General features: G+C 34.9%; 1 protein-coding gene across 2 annotated transcripts; it reads right to left on the reverse strand.

The window, feature by feature from the left end:
- Nucleotides 1-2,461: 2,461 nt before the first annotated feature.
- On the reverse strand, nt 2,462-5,136 carry LOC113281968 (ethylene-responsive transcription factor ERF118-like). Of its 2 annotated transcripts, XM_026530883.1 has the most exons (3): nt 4,962-5,136; nt 4,339-4,652; nt 2,462-4,233 (listed from the first exon to the last, which is right to left on the reverse strand). In XM_026530883.1, the coding sequence occupies exon 3, from the start codon at nt 3,997-3,999 to the stop codon at nt 2,833-2,835; it is 1,167 nt and encodes a 388-aa protein (XP_026386668.1). In that variant the 5' UTR covers nt 4,000-4,233; nt 4,339-4,652; nt 4,962-5,136; the 3' UTR covers nt 2,462-2,832. The 2 variants fall into 2 exon arrangements, with proteins under 2 accessions (XP_026386668.1, XP_026386669.1); XM_026530884.1 differs by lacking the exon at nt 4,962-5,136 and having other exon boundaries at nt 4,339-4,888.
- Between the last annotated feature and the right edge of the window lie 17,721 nt (nt 5,137-22,857).

Genomic DNA, 22,857 nt, shown 5'->3' on the forward strand with positions numbered 1-22,857 from the left:
ATCTTCGTTGCACGATCAACGAGGCTTCTTTTTACAGTACCCAACTACGACATAACATACAGAGAACCAGTAGAGACAATTATCGGGGCTTGCGATGAGTCCTCAATTACAATTGACCATTCCAAGGTAGTTAATTTTTCTCAAATGGCCTCCCCCAACAACCAATAGACATGACATTTGATACCTACTTATTATAGGTTTGATACGTGTTGGTTTTTGCTCTCTTTATACAGTCTTGCTGTTGGGACACAGTGCACAAGAAAATGCAGAAAGAGCAAGAAAAACACACCGCATAGGACAGGAGAGGACGTCTCCCTTAGCTGTCATTGGAACGTTGTACAGGATGCAGGCAGGCCGACTGGCCGAATCAGCAATCGAGCTGCCCTTATTGGTTCAGGGACATAGCATGTCTTATATGGTTTTGATTCTTGGGAAACTAAAATGAACCGGGCTTTCCAAAACAAATGTGCAAACGGTGGTCAAATTGGTCAGGCGGTGACCAAGTAAAATCCCAGAAATTATGTTGTGTACAGTTTCATGGCCACTGGTTAGTTGGTGGGTAGCGAAGGAAGGGAGATGTCACTTCCCACTGCCCCACTTAGCTTTGTTGATTCGGTCGACACCATCTATAGTGGATAGTGAGAAAGAGAGATTGAATGACATATCATGTTTAGAGTTTTCTTCTATTTTCTTTAGCAGCCACCAGTTGACTACTCGATTTCCTGCATTAGACTATACTCCTGGAACTATTCTCAAATCATGCAGAGTTCAGTAGGGTCGATATTGCAAACAAGAATTAGTTGAAAATACCAACAAAAATTCGACGAAAATGATAGCAGGCGGCTTTTAAGAAAAATACTTCTGGATACCGACATTTGGTTATAATTTTTTTATCGTGATATCCACAGTTCTCCAAAATAGTACACCATTTCCTGAGCAGACTTTAGTATATTTAAGATGTTTTTTCTATAATTGGCTAGACTTACTATTTGTATGTGTAACATTGCAGGTACTAGAAAAGGTCAAACTTAAGATCTTAAATTTTAACCAAAAGCAACTTCCCTCTAAATAAACTTTGGGAAATCTCTCGGAAGGTGAAGTGTTAAGTTAGCTGTAAAAATTAGCTATGTAACGAGATCAATGATAAGGAATATACAAGAAAAACTTCTCTAGATGCAAGGACAGAGCCACATTGAAGGGTAGTTGCTTCCCAAACCCAATTTAAACTATATCAGCTTATTTTTAGCCATTTATCCCACCTGCATCCCTTTGAAGATGCGCATGTCGACAATTTGCCCACCCATACCTCAAAACCTGGTTTCGCCCCTGTCTGGGAGGGTTAATCAATTTGGTTTCTTTGGATGAACTAATCATTTTTGCGACATAATCTAGTAGCTGCAAGCATTAAATCCGCAACAGTTCAGATTTAGAACTTGACAGAGTCCCGTCGGCATGGTAAGTGAAACATCGTTAGCTGCATCTTCCATGTTTATAACCAAGATTTCAAGGCAGAAGCCCAAATACATAGCACCTACTCTCACGATGTGGATCATCTTTACACGCAAGCTGCTGACTGTTCACAAACAAGTGGATTTTCCTCGGGCACGTGCATCAGAGTCAACAGCTCTATTTCCCCTCGAGTCTTCAACCAAAAAAAACATTAAATAATGGGGACGCACGTGCCCACGAGTTACAAGGAAAAAAAATAAGCATCACTCACTATTCACTACACAATTTTTAAAATGCAACACTGAGAAAGTTAGGTGGTGCGTTGAGAATCAATTTCAACTTCTAGTACCACCAGACCCGACCAGTATGCATTCATTCATTATTATTTATCATATATATGCAGCATTATGCAACCCTCCTCTCACGATTTCACCACTACCCGTAGTACTAAGTTAAACGTATGAATGAGTAGGCAGCTCACACAGAGATTTCAGGTGTCAACTGGTTTTTTCATATAGATCCCATTTTGTCAAGTGGTTAGATGCAGATTTACATAGACATGAAGCTTCCTCCATGATTACATAGAAAACCATAGATTCTTCTTGTATAACATAGGAACTAAAACCAATCAGAGAAAACTCCAAGTAAGAAGACTTGGAACAGGGTAATTGAAAGAAAACAAGCTAATGTGAAATTACTGTGTTTTCATGAACTTTAAAAACGTCTCATCAGACCTGAAAAACAATGGGTGGAGCCAAAAAGAATAGAGAAGAAACCAAACACAATCTTCTGCTTTTCACCTAATGCTACACTGGATATGAATTGTAAAGAATTTTCACTTTCACTGCACTAAGACCACCAAAAAGAACAACAACCTCAACAAAGTCTAAGAACAAGAACAGTAACAATTTCAGATGTACAACTACTCCAATCTAAAGAATACTTGAAATTCTATGTCCTTTCTTCATGTCCATAGCTGTTTTACAATGGCAGAGAGACGATCACATTACCAAAAGATAAAGCAGGCAAAGCCTGCACCATTCATTCACTACATAATGCTCACAAAGTAAAGAGAGGAAAAAACTTTGGATTTCACATTAGAACCAGAGAAACAAACAGTAATTTCCTCTCTAAAAAGAAGAGACGAGAACAATGGGACTGCTCTAAGAGCACAGGAAAACCCAAGTTCACATTCTCCTTACAGAACATCCTCTCAACAGTAACACATTAACAAAAGATGAAACAAACTCTCGGCAACGAAAACTTAAACTTTCTCAAGAACTAATAACTTGTTTATATCAGTTCTTGAGATTGTATTATAAACCGGGACTATAAAATAAAAAAATAGGTAGTAATAACAAACTAAACATAAGTAATAGTAATCTAAAGTTGCAAAACTTGTGGGCAAGCAAGATTTAGAGGTTCATCCATCCAAGCCAGTTCTTCGGTTTTGAAATCAAAGTCCAAATTTAGGAGATCATTTTGTTGTTCCTCTTCAAAACCAAGTAATTGAAAATCATCCCAGTCTCCAAAGTCATCGAAAACTTGACCGAAATCATTCATTAAGAATGAATCAAGCTCAAAGCCAATGTCCAATTCACGCTCTACTGATGCTGGGATCAATGGTTCATTAAACAAATCAGGGACAGGGAGCTGCACCTGCACTTCCTCCTGTTTCTTCTCTTCTTGTGGTTGAACTTGCAGCTGTTGTTCTTCCACTTGTTCTGTCACTGTGATCGGTTCGCTTACTTCCTTTACTGATGTTACTTGCTCTTCCACATTTGACGCTGCAGTTGATACATCAAGAACCGATGAAGGTGATGAATGAGATGTAAGACTCTCAGATTCATCTGGAACATACAGACTAGAAGTAGAACCAGTGGCGGAGGTGGTTGAGTCCATGGTTGAATCCACAGTATAGTTGTCGTCATCATCTTTTATCTCAGAAGCAGCATCTAACTTTTCTTTTCGTAGTTCAAGCTTCCTGGCAGCATTTTGATAAGCTTTAGAAGCGTCTTCAGCAGAACTGAAAGTACCCAGCCAAACTCTAACACCTTTGAAAGGATCTCTAATCTCAGCAGCCCATTTTCCCCATTTCCTTTGTCTAACCCCTCTGTATTTCATACCAGATGGACTCTGTGTTGATTTTCCTGAAACCCTCCTCCTCTTTCTATGAGGAGTTCTGGAAACCCTTTTAGTTGGGGTTTTAGCAATAGCAGCTGCATTGCTGCTACTGTCTTGACAAGAAGTCTCGATTTCATCAGCAGTAACTGGTGGACCATATGGGGTCAATGAAAATTGAATCTCTTGAATTTTTCTCTTGTAACCAGAAAACCCACTTCTAATCTCAACTCTTTCGTCGTCATCATCAGAATTATCTGTGGCATCAGCATCATAACAAAAGACCCTAACTTTCCTGACTGCGTCCTTTTGCTGCTGCTGCTGTTGTTGGAGTTCTTCAACATCCATTTCAGTACAGACTGGTTTTGATACTACCTCTATCTTGCAGACCTTATCTTGATTCAGTAACTGTTTCTGAGGACCAGGCATTTTTTGAGGAAGTAAAGTGACAAAATCCTCACCAAAATCCCCCAAAATCGAAAACAATAATATCCAAAATTAAAATGTAATTACTTTACTCTCTGAGAATCACCCTAAAGCCCCTTAAAAAACCTTGAATAAGAAGAATATCAAGTGAGTACCGGCACCCCTCTTAAGAACAAAAAGAGATAGAGAAATCTTTTTATTAAAAAACCACCAAAGCATTCAACTCCAGAACCAATCCTGCAAAAAATAAAAATCCAAAAAAAAAATGAAAATGAAAATCCAAAAACCCTTTGAAAACCCAGATCTAAAATGAAAAAGGGGTATCAAAAATTCAAAGCATACCGTTTAGATCTCAAACGCATCGAATCGGTAAGCAAAGCTTGTTTGAGTCCCCAAGATTGCATGCAGAGTGTAAAGAAGATGAAGAAAATTGTAGAGAGAGATGAAAATGAAAAAGAAAGACAAGAAGAAAAACTGAGCTGCTCGTGAGCTCCTCCAATCACCAGATTAAAACTAGCCGACATAAATCCCTCTCACACCCTCCTTTACTGTTACTCAGCTGCTGTTAAATGTTCTTCTTCAACACCTAAACCCTTTGCTGTTCTTCTTCTCTCTTCTTTGTTAAAAAAAGAGAAAGAGAGAAACAGAAAGAAGGACTGAAACATAAAAAACCCAAAATCAAAACAAAGAAGAAGATAGACAGATAGGATTATAAATCTATGGCTACTACGATTTGTCAAACAGACAAAAAAACCGTGATAAGAGAGATCTTTGGGTTTTCTCAGCAGGCAGATACTTGATATAGACAAGTGAGAGAAATAAGTAGATATAACGACACATATAAATCTTTAAGGAACAATGAAGGAAATTTATTTTAAAAAAAAAATCATATTTCTATAAATTAAAAATTAAAAAGAAAACCCAGAAAGATGAAGAAGAAGAAGGAAGAAGAGAGAAATAAATACCTCTGTTCTGTTCTTCCTCTGTTCTGCTTTTTTCCTCCTCTCTGAAATTTTTTTTCTTCCCGTTTCTCTTTCTAACTTTCACTCACAGACTCTCACTCTCTTCTACTGTTTTTTTCTTCTTATTTTAATTTTAATTTCTATTACTACTACTTCACTACTTTCTAAGCGGTCAAAAAGGGCATTAATTGAGGCAAGAAACAAAGAATATTTAAACGGCAACGCATGCTGAGGAGTAGCTATGACCCTCCTAATGGCCATGCATGGATGTATGTATGCGTTGTATGCATATGAGTGGGGATGGCCGCTTCACATGTCCACTCAGTTTTTGCGTTTCTATTTCCAACAAGTTTTTTTTGGCGCGGCAAATTAGGTGGTGTTCTTTAGCTGACTTACAGCTTTCATTTGGTCGTACTCGATTCGGACCAAAATTACTATGTGCAGCGACAGTTTTAAGAGACCAATTGTTGAATATGACTGGTTTTGATTGGTAACGCTTTCTTGGGCATGTAATATATGGGCTTTATATTGTAAAGTCAAATATTCGTGTGCGTCCCCTCACAGATACGGATTCCAAATATTGATAATCATGGTTGCCATATTTCGTATCGAATTTGTATTTGTTGACACTGATCTAAGATCCTTTACTTATCTGTATTTTCGGGTATTCGATGTGTATATGTTGATATACGTCATATCTGTGTTGTATTAACCCGTATCCGCCATATCTGTGTTGTATTAACCCGTATCCGTCAATACCACCAGATACTAATAGATATATAGAATATAAAAGTATATAAACGTTATGGCATACTCCAAATTTTATACCTAAATAACTTAGGTTTAAACGCTCAGGCTTGGAACATTTATATATTTGAAGAAAATGTTAGTAACGAAATCGGAAATGAAATTAGAAGTGGAGGCGAAAGTAAAAGAGAATAAGGTTATACTACAAGAAAAGGTCGTTTTGGTTATGGCATTCCTGATAATGGTATTAGTACTCAAAATCAAGATCGTGGTGCTAGAGAATAAGATCCAATTTTTTTACAACACAACAAGTTGGCTTTATTAGTTAATGTTATTAGTCAAGATGATACATAGTCTCATTATCCACGCGATGAATCAAAATTTGGTTATTTAAGCGAACAAATGCATCCAATATCATTCAATGATTAATCTTTTTAAAGAGTGGGGATCAATGGAACTTCGACCAATAATCCCAGCATTCAATGCATGAGTGTTGACAGACGAGAAAGACGAGAAGGATCCTTTGAAGATTAATCACGCACCAATACATATCCTCTATTTATATGATACCAATTAGAAGAGTAAAGCCAACAGTCTCCTAGTTATTAAAATTTTGAAAAAATTAACTCTAACTTTGATATATTTTCACATTTTTTATGACCGGCGGAGACAATGAAATGTGCTCAGTCATATCTAATGTAATAATTTATTCGAAAATGTTATTCCGCTAGTTGTTCTCCTCCCTACTCTCCTCTCTATCTGACGTGGCGAGAGGATGTGTATAAAAAATTAAACCACGTGAGTTGTTTATTAATTCCTTCCTTCTTTTTTCTCTTTCCCCTTCATCTGTTCTTCCCCAAATTTCTGAATCCCCTATGTGTCTCGTCTTTACCATTGATTTTTCTCCTCTTGCGAAAAATACTTCTGATTGCTCGATGTTGTTCAATTGAATATGATTTTCATTTGTTTTTTATGTGATAATAATCATCATATGACTGATAATGAAACTAAACTTGTCCTCCCTCTAGAAATTTAAAGATTTTCATTAATAAATAATATTTTAGCTACAATAATTTTGTTCCAAAATCTTATGGACTTCTTGATGTAGGTTGTCATGGTCAATTGCTGGATTAAGATTGTCATGGTTTATGTCTGAAGTAAACAATTTTCACTTAATTAAAGATTAGTCATAGACAGATGTGTGCAAAAATAATCAAGAAAATATTCTTGCTGATACATACACTCATAGATCGATTGACAAAAGTTGTGATATGGAGGGATCATCAATCAATTGGTTGATACAAGATTAAATGGAAGGAATGGAAAATTTAAAAAGAAAAATCAATTGTTCACTTTGTAACGGTTACCTTTCTGTGTGATAATCAGATGCATACAAACAAAAGGAAAAAATTGTTGCAATCTAACTGTGAGATTAGGGGATTTCATTGTATCTATATATCAATGCTTGAAATCAAAATTAGTCGATTAACCGATAATATTCATTCTGGTTTAATTAAAGGGTTACTTCCTTTCGATAATGCAGTTACTAATTTTATTTTTACTTTACTTTTTTTTTTAAAGAAGATGAGATAGACATTGAGATCAGATGGAGAGATTTGGGGAAGAATAGATGCAGGGGAAAGAGGAAATAAAAGAAGGGAAAAGAAATACAACCACGTGGTTTTACTTTTTTGTACACATCCTCTCGCCACTTCAGACAGGGAGGAGAGTAGGGGGCCCAATAGCATTTCCGTAATTTATTTGAGGTATAGTATTTTTCGTATTCTATTATCCAATCATCTTTACTTAACTTATTTATTGTCCTTGAAAGTTTTTTTGAAAATCTAATATATGCAAATCTATATGACGAAAGACGATGATGCCTTAATTAGATACCAATCCTCGGTATCGATGATGCTAATCGGTACTGGCCAAACGAGGTATTGGCGACCTCCATTATATAATTTTGCACACATTAAGTGTTTAACTACAATTTTAAGTACAATAGATAAGTTAAATAAAGCTGATAAACCATTGAATCCCAAAATATTGCAATTCAAATAAACTATTACATTAGATATTACTGAGCATATTTCATTACCTCCACTAGCCATAACAATAACGTGAAAATATATTAAAGCTCGAGTTGACTTATTCTTAGAAATTTGAATAGCTAGTAGATTGTTGACTTTGATGCTCTGGAGGGTATCATATATGTTAGAGCAATGCTCGATCGAACTTGCAAGTTTTATTATCTCAAGCTTGTTGTCAATGCTAGATGTACAAAATTATATCTTGATTTATAGTCTACTAAAGTCAAGTCTCGGACTAGGATTAGAATATCGTAGTTGAGTATCAGATATCACAGAAGAACTCTCGAAGATTGAAGACGGAAGAACAAACGAAGACTTTGAGATAACTTCATCGACAAAGAGGCATGTGAAGACTGAACCATCATACCTTCTCACGATATTTGCCATTATATCTTATAAAACTATGTCGTATGATTTTAGTAGATTTAATATTGCAAAGAAGAAATTTTGAGCCAAGCTTGTCTTGATAAATCTCTCGAATATGGTTAGATTCTTAACAATCTTGGTTAAAAAAAAATATTGTTCACGAACTATTTTTATTTCAAGATTGATCATTTAAAATTTCCCAAGAAATGATATTCATTATATGTAGCTACTGGGAAAGTTTCAAATCGTTTAAGGAGAGTTTTCAGACATTTGAGTTCCGCGAATAGGATAGGTACACATATCCGATATGTGTACCATGTCGATCTAAGTTCTGGGGATTGTGTTTGCAAACTGGCCTAGGAATGCATACCCAGTAAGCGTATCATTGGCTCCCGAGTTCATGGACTGTCCATAGGTATGTACACCTGGTACGCATACCTGCCAAGTTCTGATTTAAGCAGAAGCTCGAGAATTATTTTACAAACATGTTTAACATTGCTACAACTCTCAATAACACTTTTAAGATAGCCTTGGTCACGAAATCTCTTGAGCTTGTGAATCATGGTTAATTATTAAGTGTTATTGAACACCACTTATGCTTGTAAGTTCAATAGGCATACTTTCCAACATGAACTATCATTGTACACGGTTCCACAACCTTGGACCATAGTGTATATTCTTCTATGTAATTTCAAGGAGGACTTTTCGCATGCTTACATGAGAATTTCATCTAACTGAGAAAGTGTTTGCTTGGATAGAAAATTATCTTAACTTTAATTCAAAACTACCTAGATCCTTGAAAATCTATAAATAGGGATACTTTTGAAACGGGATTTCTCAATCCATGGCACCCTTGTGTCCTGGTTGTTAATCAAGAGTCATCCTTTATAACCTAGGTTCTTCATTAACTGTATTTTAGGTTACGAATTGAAGACTTCACTTAGAGATTCGTGAAGCCCGATCAGATATATTTTACCTTATAGTTCTTGTATCTGGATCTTATTCTTATTGATCTTTGAGGTTTTCTAATCTCATATCAGAAACGAGATAGATACAAATCACAAAATTTTCTTCGTCTGAAACTTTGTGATTCATCAAGATAGATATCTAAACTTTTCTTTGACTTGTTTGGATTGTTCTTGGGAGGTGCTTAATAATCCAGGATTTTCAGCTAACCGAGTATAAATGTTCTGGATTCGTGAGGTATGCTGGACTTTGTCTACTACAAAAAAAAAATCCAAGTCTAAATTGAAAAATCAAGGAAAATCAAATAGGCTTATTCGTTAGAGGTGGATTGGTATCAAAAGTCTTTACTGATGTTAAAGCAATTCTTAGGTTGTAAAGAACTTCAACTAAGGGAATCAAGTGCGCGGAATCTTGCTAGGTGCAAGAGGCTAAGGAACATGACTGCAATTGGATTGCGTGGATGGTTAATTCGGTGTTCAAAGTTGGATGAGATCCGAGGATTTTTCTACATGTGCAGTTTTCCTCTCTAACAAAATTTCTAGTATTTTGTGTTTTTCCTTTTCCATATTATACCGTTTTATCGTTATAATAATAGCACAAATAGTACGTAATCAATCTAGATAGTTTAAGTCCATATTAATTGAGATCGAAAACAAAACTTGTTTTCGTTGAATTCGTATCTTGAAAGATGGATTGCAAGTTTCGTACTTGTTAGATATAGGATCCTCTTAATTCGGACACGACTATATATTGATTTTTGAGATCATCCAAGAACTCTTCTACACAGTCAGGTTCATGAACTTTTAAGTCTTGGCATATTGATTGTGGAAGAGAAAGAAAAAAAACTCTACATACATATTGTTCAAGAGTCTTTGTTTAGATTTACTTGCAATTATATTGGGTTTTGTCCATACGGGTTTCCGAACGAAAAAGTTGATGATGTACTTGGTACCCTCTCCTTTCACTATATGTAGTGGATACACGTAAGAGATAAATGAGCCTTTGTAGGTTCCTTCTCGTCTATCACGTGGTGTAAGAAATTTTATTATTTCCAATTCATATGTGTTTCCAACAAAAGAATTTTAATTTCTATTTTTTTAAATTGGTAAAAACATTTGAGCATGCCTTAAAGTTTATATATCTTTTATATTTTATATCCATCGTCATCCGCACATATCGACGGATACGGGTCGATACGGCCGAATGTTGGTTATATCGGATATTCACGGATATATGTAAACTTAAAATCTTGGATCATTTTCAGCAGACACGGATATGATATGGCATATATGGACCTGTATCGGCATGTAACCATGATTGATAATGGGATTCATCGATTTTCAAAATTTTCGAGGATAAGGAATACAGTAAACTACGTATATTTTTTCAATTTTTTTTACATTATTACTAAAAGAATTGGAGCATAAAAAATTATTTAAGAAATTAAAGGTTGTTATATGTAGGTATATTGCAAGAGTACCGCTCGGTTTAACCCACAAGTTTTGTTATCTCAAGCTTGTTGTCAATGCTAGATGAACAAAACTATATCTTGATTTCTAGTCTACCAAGTCAAGTCTCGAACTAGGTGTAGAAATTGGTAGTCGAGTATCAGACATCACCCTCAAAGACTGAAGATCGACGAAGACATTTTGGAAAACTTCATCAACAAGGTATGTGAAGACTGGAAACATTCAGTTTACTCACAAGCTTTACTATTCTATCTATTTGAGACTATGTCGGAAGACTTCTTGTAGATTTATTGCAAAGAAGAAATTTCGAGTCAAGATTATCTTATTAATCATCTCGAAATATGATTCAAGTAATGGATGTTCATTGGTCCTTTTAAATCTTAGTTTGAAATAATTTATTGTTCAAGAACAAATATTTTGGATCATTTGAAAATTGTCCAAGCAAGGATTTTATCATTTGGGAAGGTTTCAAACATCAAAGAGAGAAATTCAGATATTTTGTAATTTCGGCTCAGAGTAGGTTTGCGAACCATCTCGCAAACTCTAGATATCTGAGTTTCTGGAATACAAGAAGGTTGACGAACCAGTTCGCAAGCCTTAAGTTTAGAGTGTGACAGTTCACCAACCAGGTTCACGAACCGTGGTGATCTGAATTTGTGAAAATCCCAACGGTTAGAAAACTCAGTTCACGAACTGTAACGCCTGAAGTTCATGAGTCTTTAACGGTTGGCGAACCCGGTTCATGAACCTTAGCTCCCAGACTCACGAACTGACTCAACGATTCACGAACTGTTTCACCAACGTCCTACTGAATGTTTGAGCATATGCTCAAAGACTTATTTTTTAGATATGCTTAGCATTGCTATGACTCTCATTAACACCTCTAAGACATCTATAATCAATAAAAAAACTTTGTGTATTGCATCGAGATTAAATTCTTAAGTTTTTAAATTAACATGATATTGCTTATTAGTTCAAAGGTATATTTTCCAAAGAACTATCATTACACATGGTTTACATACCCGAACCACTGTGTATATTTTTCTATATGATTTCAAGAAAAACTTCTCAGATGCTTACTTGAAACCCCTAATTAGAGTTTCATCTAAACAGAGAAATTGCTTGCGCGAATCTCAAGTTATCTTAGCTTGAATCCTAAGCAACCCTCAGTATTGAACATCTTTAAATTAAGATGATCATTCAACTGGGAAATTCAATCCCCGACACTTTGTGTCCTAGTTGATTACTAGAGTCGTCCTCTATTGACCTAAGTTTTCTCTGAGAAACATAATTAGGTCTACGACTTAAAGACTTCACTCGGGGATTCGTGAATCCAAGTCCAATTATCTTTTCCTTGATAGTTTGTGTATCCTGATCGTGTTTTTTTGTTATCGAGGTTCTCAAAATCTCTTTTAGGCAAGATAAATATAAATCACAAAATTCTCTTCGTCTCAGACTTTGTGATTCCTCGAGATAGATATCTGAAAACCATTCTTAATTGATTAGTTCGAGATTGTTCTTGAGATATAGTTACGAATCCAGGATTCTCAATTAACTGAGTGTAATTGATTCAGATTTGTGAGGTTTGCTAACTTTTTCCGTTGCAAACATATTTCCAAACCTTGACATTTGATCTAAAGGGAAATCAAATAGGTTTATTTGGAAGAGGCGGATTAGTATCCAAAATCTTCATTTTGGTTGAAGCAACTCTTAGGCTGTAAAGGACACCATCTAAGGGAATCAATTACGAGGTTTAAGAGGCGTAAGGAGCACAACTATAACTTAATTGCTTGGAGGGTGGATTCGGTATCAACTACATTCCAGTCTGAAGTGTGATAGTAGGCTAGTGTTTGTAGCGGATTAATACAATTTGGTGTTCAAATCTGGATGAAGTCCCGAGGTTTTTCTATTATTGCAGTTTCCTCGCTAAAAAAACTCTGGTGTCTTGTGTTTTCCTTTTCCGTATTATATTATTTATCTTTATAATAGGATCTACACAAGCATTATGTATTCAATTCTAGTACATACGTCCATATAATTAAGATCGATTACGGTACTTGTGTCTTGTAGAATTAGTATATTAAAAGATAGATAACAAGTTCCATACTTGCCAAAATTCGGATTTGAAATATTTGGATACGACAAAATTGATCTTGGATATTGGTTTTTGAGGTCGTCCAAGTATCTTCTTAACAATCAGGTTCACATAATCCCTTGTATAGACTTTACGATTGAGAAGAGATAGAGATACAAACTCTGTATACATATTGTCAAAGATCATTAAGTTGGTGTACTTACAGTTGTATTAGGTTTTGTCCATACAGGTTGTCGAACGGAAAAGTTGGTAATATACTTGGTACTCTCTCCTTTTAATGTATCTCGCCAATTCAATCACCTTACTACAACCTTTAAAAGAAATAGTTAAATTTAAGCTAAATCAGTCCTTGAACATCTTCCAAATCCAACAACATGTTTGAGTGTTATTTGTTCTATTACTTTTATTTGTGACTTATTCCTTCTTGGTACTATAAAGCATAACACTTATCTTGTTATTGATTTTTTGGACATGATTATGCTGCTAAAATTCTATATGTGTTTGTTCCCATGCTAAGAGAGGATATCCTAATCTGGATGCCTGATGAAAAAGGGGATGCTTTGTGTTAGAAATGTTTATAACACTTAGTAATTCTTCTTCTCCTAGTCTTGCTCGGGTGATAATGCCAATTGGAGTTCAAAAATCTATGTGGAAGACCAAACTCCCACATATGAATAAAGCATTTACTTGGAAGTGTTTAAAGAAATATTTCCAACTATGGATAAAATAGCTAGGTTCAAGCAGAATATAGATATCCACTGCAGTTTATGTGATGTTCACTGCAGAATTCGGATGTTCATTTGAGACTGTTGGACACTTGTTTATAGGTTGCTAGGCTAGGTTGGTTGGGGTGTATGTATTAGTAATGTGAATATGTCTACTTCATATACCAGTGTTTTTAATTGGATTATAGGTTGGTTCACCTATGACCTTAATGTGAATTTTGTTTCTAGTAGTAGGAATGATGTTGGATTGTACTCGCTCATGCTAATTATTTGGATGATGTGGAAAGATTGGTGTGCTATGAATTTTAAAATTTGTGAAGCCTAATTGTGCTACTACCATTAGTAGAATTTCGAATCTTATTAACTAACGCAATCAGTCTATTTCTGGTATCCAGGCTTACTAACTAACTCCAATCTGCAGGTCCAAAGGTGGGAACCTCCTAACAGGGACTTTCTAAAAATAAAACATGGATACTTTTTTTTATCAAAGAAACTTGTACGGCTGGAATTGAATTAATAATTCATGATTTCCAGGGACACTTCATGGAGCGAAAGGGAGATTTTCCAGTGAAAGATTAATGGAAGATCATGAAGTGAAATATATGGAATGCATGGTCTTAAAAGAAGCTGGGGATTGTCCAGTCTCTCTATAATATGCTAGAGTTAGTTTTGAGTCAGCTAATGAACTCTTAGTTAGGCCTATCAATGAACGAAATCCTACAGTTCATGGGGTTAATCAAGGTTTTAAATTAAAAAAAAAACTAAATCAATCTTCATTATTTAATCCAATCTAATAAATTAGACATATAAGTAATAAAATTAAAAAATGTCTCTTATTTCATGTTATTGTTTACCCTCGAGATTTTGTACTATTTCCTTTCACGAATTAAAGTTTATATTTAAAATTGGATATCGTTAAGTTATTTACTTAAAGACTATGGATTTTTATATAATGATTGTAAAAACATGTATTATGAATTCCCAAAAATAATTAAATTGCATTAAAGTCTATATAAAATATGTTAAAAAGTTATTAATAATATCTCTTATCCTCCGAATTTTTGTAATTAAGAAAAAATGTACTCCAAATATAGTATCCAATACATATCTATGGGTACCTCATGTGATACACATACAAGTGGATACATCATGCATTTTGAAGTATATGTGTTGCATATGAGTTGATAAAATTAAAATCAAAATTAAATTAAAATCTAAAATTAGTTAAATGTGTGGGTGTCTTGCCGCTATTTATATAGAGCATACAAAGAGCACCCATATTAAGTGAATTTATCCTATAATCGAAAAGTTAATTCTCGACTGATGGTGTTGAGCGGGAAGTCCTTTTTTGCTTCCTTTATTCGAAAGCTGAAATTACTAGATCCATATAAATAATGAACTTTGATTTCACCAATGTCACATGTACGCCAAGCAAAAATCCATTATCGGTTTCGCTTGAATCCTTAAGCATGTTCTGCACACACTATATGTCACGAGTTTTTTAGCTTCTTTATTTTTTTTTAATTTCTACCCTCGACGGAGAAACGTATTTCATATTTATTAATATTAGTTAGGTTCTTCCAAATTTTGATTCAACGGAAAATTTTGGGCATGCGTGCGACATTTTCGGTCATAACAATTGAGATTTTAGGTTATTGTGTTATATTTTTTTATATATGACAACTTAGGTTATGATATATTTTGAATCACAAGACAAATTTTGGATCACGAAAAATATTCTGGATCAAGGGATATATTCTGGGTTATAGTGGAAAAAGTGGGCCACTTATCAAATTTAGGTCCATAGCAGATTTCAGATCACATTGCCGATTTAAAATCATTACCCAAAATTGATTTTCAGTGGCAACTTTCGATCGTGATGTACATTTCTTATGAACTTGAGTTCTTTCATGGCTTGGATTTGTTTTCAAACCTTTGTCAATATTAGTAGATCTACTACTTGTGACACGCAAGACTCACGAAACATTATCTTAGGGTATGAGAATGATATATGCATGATAACAATATATCTAGCAGAATAAAAAGAATGTATAAATTAAAAGGGGAGTAACATATCAATTGGTTAATTAGTATTACTGACATTCTTGTGCAGATACTATTGTGATAACAATTATGTGGGATTGAAAATCATCACAGTTCATCCTAAGAGAGAATAAATTAGTTGTTACATAAGCTTCAACAGAAGTACTTAATTTGAGTAAATTTGAGTACATGCAGAATCATAAAAGCAAGCTGTCAGATACATGAAAAATCAGGTTGTATGGGTGCCAAAAATTTTACTTTTTTGTAAAACCATATGTGATAAAGAGATCATTAGAGCATTGCTCGGCTGAAAAGACAAGCATTGGTATGTCAAATGTGGAATTGTCAAATTTAGATTTCTAAATTGTTCACTTAATTAGGTTAAACTTCGCTTGTATAGGTGTAAGACAAAATACTTCGAGTTACCCCTGAAGAACTGAGGGTAGAAGACAGAAGGTTGAATTCTAAGCAAAGATCCTTGGTAAAATACTATAAATAGGAAATCTTTGCAACACTAGATTTTCATCCCATTGTATGTGTAGTAAAGTTGCATAAAGGGTCCTCCAATTTCCCTTTGAACCTTCGGGATCAGGGAGCGACTTTTAAAGTCTATTTGTGATGAATAAATACTGGAAGTGTTCTTATATAAGCAGAAGAAAAACACATGCTATTTAAATTTTAGTTTATTTGATTGATAGTTGTAACTTACTCAGATGTTAAGTTTTTGTTTATTATAAATGTTAGAGCAAGCGTTGCTATCTCAAGCTTGTTTTTCAAGTTTAGTTGATCAAAAACTATAGTCTTGATTTCTAGCCTACTCATTGTTATGTCTCGAATTAGGATAAAATGTGTAGTTGAGATTTAGACTTCACGGCGTTCATCGATTGAAGACGAAGATCTACTGACGAGAGCTTGGAGGAACTTCATCAACAAAAGTTATGTGGAGACGAAAACTTATCTATCACTCAGAAGTCTATTCTATTCAATCTTCTAATGAGACTAAGTCGTATAGCTATATAAACTTTTACATTATACACATTTGATATTTCTAGCTGAGTTTATCTCGGTTATCTATTTCTCGAAACAATATAAACTTATCTGTATAAACTTTAACTATGTTCATCATTATTCTTGACAAGTTTAGTTGGAAACAATTTATTTGTTGGAAACTAAATATTGAGTTAAAATATGATCATGTGAAAATTGCCTTGAAACATCTTATATGATTTGTGTGAGACAATCATTTGATGAATTTGGAAAGTTTCGTATTGATCATTCGATCCCTTGAAATATTTGAAGCTAATAGTTTGTGTGACACAGTTATTCTCGTCTTCTAAGGATGTTTCAATTATTGAAATGGGAGTTTAAAACAATTAACCATGTCTGGATACAACACGGTATGCATACCTAGTATGCGAACTGTATTGTTATGATTCAGGTCCAGGAACCTTGTTTGGGTACCTAGTATGCGAAGGATTTGACCTGTAAATATCTGAGAACCTTGTTTGCGTACCTAGTATACAAACGGTTTCACCTGAGTTAGGTCCGGGACAACTGTTTGCATGGTTTGCGAACGTCTGGACAAGGCCAAGGTCCGGAGCTGTTGTTTGCATACCTGGTTTGCGAACACGGTGGTTTAAGTTCTAAAATCGGTTAAGTGTGATTCTCATATCATGAACTAAATATTTATGAATTAAGGAATGCAATCTTTGCAACCGTGGATTAATGTTCATGAATTGATTCTTGTATGAGTACTTTGTACAATTACGAATCAATCTGATTTTGTTTCAATTTTCTCATATATATTTCTATGAGATAGTGAACAATTAAACAACTCTATTTGAAACACAATTAGATTCATTTGATTATCTTTCATGATTGATTTATCATCATATTTGATCTAGAAGTGTTATATGAATGTGGTTAAGACAAAAGTGTTCATATGGCTAACTTCGGTTAACCGTTATTGAGCCAACTTAATATACATGTGTTCGGTATGGTTACCCATATCTAAATGAAGGTATATTTCATTTGCATGTAACAAGCTAATACCATCCAACGATGGAGATTGATTGCTTTATTTTAAAAGCAGACTTAGCTTGAATCTTAAATCAGGAGTTCATCTAACGATGAATATTGAATGTTTTGTTACTAAGCTATCTTAGCTTTGATTGTAAGCAAACCTGATTTGAAAGACTATACAAGGGAGAACTCTAGCAACTGGAAAACCTAATCCCGACACTTTCCTGTGTCCTAGTTACAAACTAGAGTCGATTATCCTTTAACCTAGGTTTTTCCAAAACCCTATTAGGTTAATGACTTAAAGACTTCATTTGGGATTCATGAAGCCAGATCCAACCATTTTCTCTGTAGTTGCGTATTCTAATCTTACTTGTTCTATCGTGTTGAGTACTATCTTATCTAAGATTTGCTCGAGATTTATCTCCGATAGGTAAGATGTAAAAAGTAGTCACAAAGTTCTTCATCTCAGACTTTGTGATTCCGCAGTAACTTCTTCTACTACCATATAGTTAAGTTATTGTGAGGTGATTGATATTTTTAGGCTTCTCTTCGGGAGTATAAGACCGGTTATCAATTGGTTCCTGTTCACCTTGATTTATCATAAGACGGAACAAAACTTCATAGGTACTTCTGTGGGAGACAGATTTATCTATCAGAATAGACTTATCTGTGTGAGACAGGTTTGTTTATAAATCCACGACTTTGGGTCGTAGAAACTCTTAGTTATGGGTGAGATCAACTAAGAAAATCAAGTGCGCTGAATCCGGCGTGGTTATAGATGCGTAAGCAACGCGACCGTACCTTAATCGGTGTGAGACTTGGTTAGGGATCAACTACATTCCAGTTGGAAGTTAACTTGTAGTAGGCTAGTGTATGTAGCGGCTTAATGCAATGTGGTCTTCAATATGAACTAGGTCCCGGGTTTTTTCTGCATTTGCGGTTTCCTCGTTAACAAAATTTCTGGTGTCCGTGTTATTTCTTTTCCACATTATATTAGTTTATATAATTGAAATATCACAGGTTGTGCGTAGTTCAATCAGTTGGTAAATATGACCTTGTTTGTTGGATATAACTTGATTGACACTTGGGCATTGGTCTTTGGTACCGTCCAAGTTATTTCTCTTCAATTAGGGTCACAAATTTCTATCTGTTTGATTTGATGATTGGATTGAGAAATAGAGATAAAACTCTTTGATATATCTCTTGATTGAGATCGTTTTTAAGTTGGTGCTCTCGGAAGTATATTGGATTTTTTCCATACAGATTTCCGAACGAATTATTGGGTGTGGTTGTTATACCACCGCTTTTTCAATAACGCCACCCACAATCTGTCAAGAAAAGTTATTCAGTTTTTACCGTATGTTTATTCGAAATCTGACAATAAAACTCACACAATGGTATTAACATATTTCGATTTGCATAACCTTAGATGAGCGGAAACAAGTCATGTTACTGGTTATTATGTCGATTGACTTGTAGTTAGGGAATCAAAGAGTCATTTGTTTACAGCAAAACCGTATCTTAAAAGTTTCACATTTTGGTGATTAACACCAAGTTTCGTGATCATAAAATATTCCTTGGTTGTGTGTTTGATAACATATATAAATCTAGTCGTCCAGTTGGAGATCGTGTGGCGAAGTCTTCCTGGCGTACTGTAAAGAAACTCTTAGGCTAACCTTTACGGTTATCCAAAGTCAACTTTCAAGTTGAATGCCACGTCACCTGTAGAGGCTAAGTGTTATGGTTTCTTAAATTCAACTTTCAAAATGCTCCCAACGGTTGAACCCAAATATCGGAGCCGTTGGGTTTTAACTTTAAAATAAAAATTTGATGTCTCAGGTTTGATGCGCCTAATGGTGAGGGGCAAATATGGGAGTCGTTAGATTTTAACTTATAAGAAAAATCTGACGTCTCAAATTTGATGTACCCAATGAAAGTAAAATTAATTTGCGCCCAACCGTTACCCACAAACTTGATTCAAGTTCACATTCAAGTAAGCTCTGCAACCACAACCTGAATCAAGTCAAAAAGGGACTTTTGGCATTGCTTTTCCAACTTGAATGTTGAAGTTTGAAAAGATCTGTTAATGAAAGAATGCATTGCAAAATGTGTAGTTGAGCTTTAGACTTCACAGTGTTCATCAATTGAAGACAAAGATCTACCGAGGAGAGCTTGGAGGAACTTCATCAACAAAAGGTATGTGGAGACCAAAACTTATCTATCACTCAGAAGTCTATTCTATTCTATCTTCTAATGAGAATAAGTTGTATAGCTATATAGACTTTTACATTATACACATTTGATATTTTGAGCTGAGTTTATCTCGGTAATCTATTTCTCGAAATATATGTTGGAAGCTTTTTGCTTTAACTATGTTCATCATTATTCTTGACGAGTTTAGTTGGAAACAACTTATTTGTTGGAAACTAAATATTGAATCAAAAGATGATCATGCGAAAATTGGCTTGAAACATCTTATATGATTTGTGTGAGACAATCATTTGATGAACTTGGGAAAGTTTCGTATTGATCATTCGATCACTTGAAAATTACTTGAAGCTAATAGTTTGTGTGAGATATCTATTCTCGTCTTCTAAGGATGTTTCAATAATTGAAATGGGAGTTTAGAATAATTAACCATGTATGGATACAACACGGTATGCATACCTAGTATGTGAACTGTATTATTATGATTCAGGTCCGAGAACCTTGTTCGCGTACCTAGTATGCGAACGGTTTTACCTGTAAAGGTCCGGGAACCTTGTTTGCGTACCTAGTATGCGAACGGTTTCACCTGAGTTAGGTCCGGGACGGCTGTTTACATACCTGGTTTGCTAACGGATGGACAAGGCCAAGGTCCGGAGCTGTTGTTTGCATACCTGGTTTGCTAACACAGTGGTTTAAGTTTTAAAATCGGTTAAGTATGATTCTCATAGTCATGAACTTAATATTTATGAATTAAAGAATGCAATTGCAAACCGTGGCTTAATGTTCATGAATTGATTATTGTGTAAGTACTTTGTACAATTACGAATCAATCTGTTTTTGTTTCAGTTTGCTCATATATATTTCTATGAGATAGTAAACAATTGAGCAACTCTATTTGAAACACGATTAGATTCATTTGATTATCTTTCATGATTGATTTATCATCATATTAGATCTAGAAGTGTTAGATGAATGTGGTTAAGACAAAAGTGTTCATATGGCTAACTTCGGTTAACCGTTATTGAGCCAACTTAATATACACGTTTAGGTATGGTTACCCATATCTAAATGAAGGTATATTTCATTTGTATGTAACAAGCTAAGACCATCTAACGATGGAGATTGATTGCTTTATTTTAAAGCAGACTTAGCTTCAATTTTAAATCAGGAGTTCATCTAATGGTGAATATTGAATGCTTTGTTACTAAGCTATCTTAGCTTTGATTGTAATCAAACCCTTATTTGAAAGACTATATAAGGGAGAACTCTAGCAACTGGAAAACCTAATCCCGACACTTTCATGTGTCCTAGTTGAAAACTAGAGTTGATTCTCCTTTAACCTAGGTTTTTCCAAAACCCTATTAGGTAAACGACTTGAAGACTTCATTTGGGATTCGTGAAGCCAGATCAAATTATTTTCTCTGTAGTTGCGTATTCTGATCTTACTGATTCTATCGTGTTGAGTACTATCTTCTCTAAGATTTGCTCGAGATTTATCTCTGATAGGTAAGATATAAAAAGTAGTCACAAAGTTCTTCGTCTCAGACTTTGTGATTCCGCAGTAACTTCTTCTACTATCATATAATTAAGTTATTATGAGGTGATTGATATTTCTAGGCTGCTCTTCGGGAGTATAAAACCGGATTATCAATTGGTTCCTGTTCACATTGATTTATCATAAGACAGAACAAAACTTCATAGGTACTTCTGTGAGAGATAGATTTATCTATCGGAATAGACTGTGTGAGACAGGTTTGTTTTTAAGTCTTCGACTTTGGGTCGTAGCAACTCTTAGTTGTGGGTGAGATCAACTAAGGGAATAAAGTGCGCATAATCCGGCGTGGTTCTAGAGGCGTAAGGAACGCGACTATACCTTAATTGGTGTGAGACTTGGTTAGGGCTCAACTACATTCCAGTCGGAAGTTTACTTGTAGTAGGCTAGTGTCTGTAGCGGCTTAATACAGTGTGGTGTTCAATCTGGACTAGGTCCCGGGTTTTTTCTGCATTTGAGGTTTTCTCGTTAACAAAATTTCTGGTGTCTGTGTTATTTCTTTTCCGCATTATATTTGTTTGTATAACTTAAATATCACAGGTTGTGCGTAGTTCAATCAATTGGTAAATCTGACCTTGTTTGTTGGATATAACTTGATTGACACTTGGGCATTGGTCTTTGGTACCGTCCAAGTTATTTCTCTTCAATCAGGCTCACGGATTTCTATCTGTTTGATTTGCTGATTGGATTGAGAAATAGAGATAAATCTCTTTGATATATCTCTTGATTGAGCTCGCTTTTAAGTTTGTGCTCTCGGAATTATATTGGAGTTTTTCCATACAGATTGCCGAACGAATTATTGGGTGTGGTTGTTATACCCCCGCTTTTTCAATAACGCGACCCACAATCTGTCAAGAAAAGTTATTCAGTTTTTATCGTATGTTTATTCGATATCTGACAATAATACTCACACAACGGTATTAACATATTTCCATTTGCATAACCTTAGATGAGCGAAAACATGTCATGTTACTGGTTATTATGTCGATTGACTTGTAGTTAGGGAATCAAAGAGTCACTTGTTTACATAAAAACCTTATCTTAAAAGTTTCACATTTTGGTGATTAACACCAAGTTTCGTGATCATAAAATATTCCTTGGTTGTGTGTTTGATAACATATATAAATCTAGTAGTCCAGTTGGAGATCGTGTGGCGAAGTCTTCCTGGCGTACTGCAAAGCAACTCTTAGGCTAACCTCTACGGTTATTTAAAGTCAACTTTCAAGTTGAATGTCACGTCACCTTGAGAGGCTAAGTGTTATGGTTTCTTAAATTCAACTTTCAAAATGCACCCAACGGTTGAGCCCAAATATTGGAGCCGATGGGTTTTAACTTTAAAATAAAAATTTGATGTCTCAGGTTTGATGCGCCTAATGGTGAGGGGTAAATATGGGAGTCATTAGATTTTAATTTATAAGAAAAATCTGATGGTTCGGATTTGATGCGCCCAATGAAAGTAAAATTTATTTGCGCCCAACCATTACGCATATCAAACTTGATTCAAGTTCACATTCAAGTAAGCTCTGCAACCACAAATTGAATCAAGTCAAAAAGGGACTTTTGGCATTGTTTTTCCAACTTGAATGTTGAAGTTGGAGAAGCATAATACTTAA

Source organism: Papaver somniferum, chromosome 5 (assembly GCF_003573695.1).
Source record: "Papaver somniferum cultivar HN1 chromosome 5, ASM357369v1, whole genome shotgun sequence".
NCBI classification, from domain to species: Eukaryota; Viridiplantae; Streptophyta; class Magnoliopsida; order Ranunculales; family Papaveraceae; genus Papaver; species Papaver somniferum.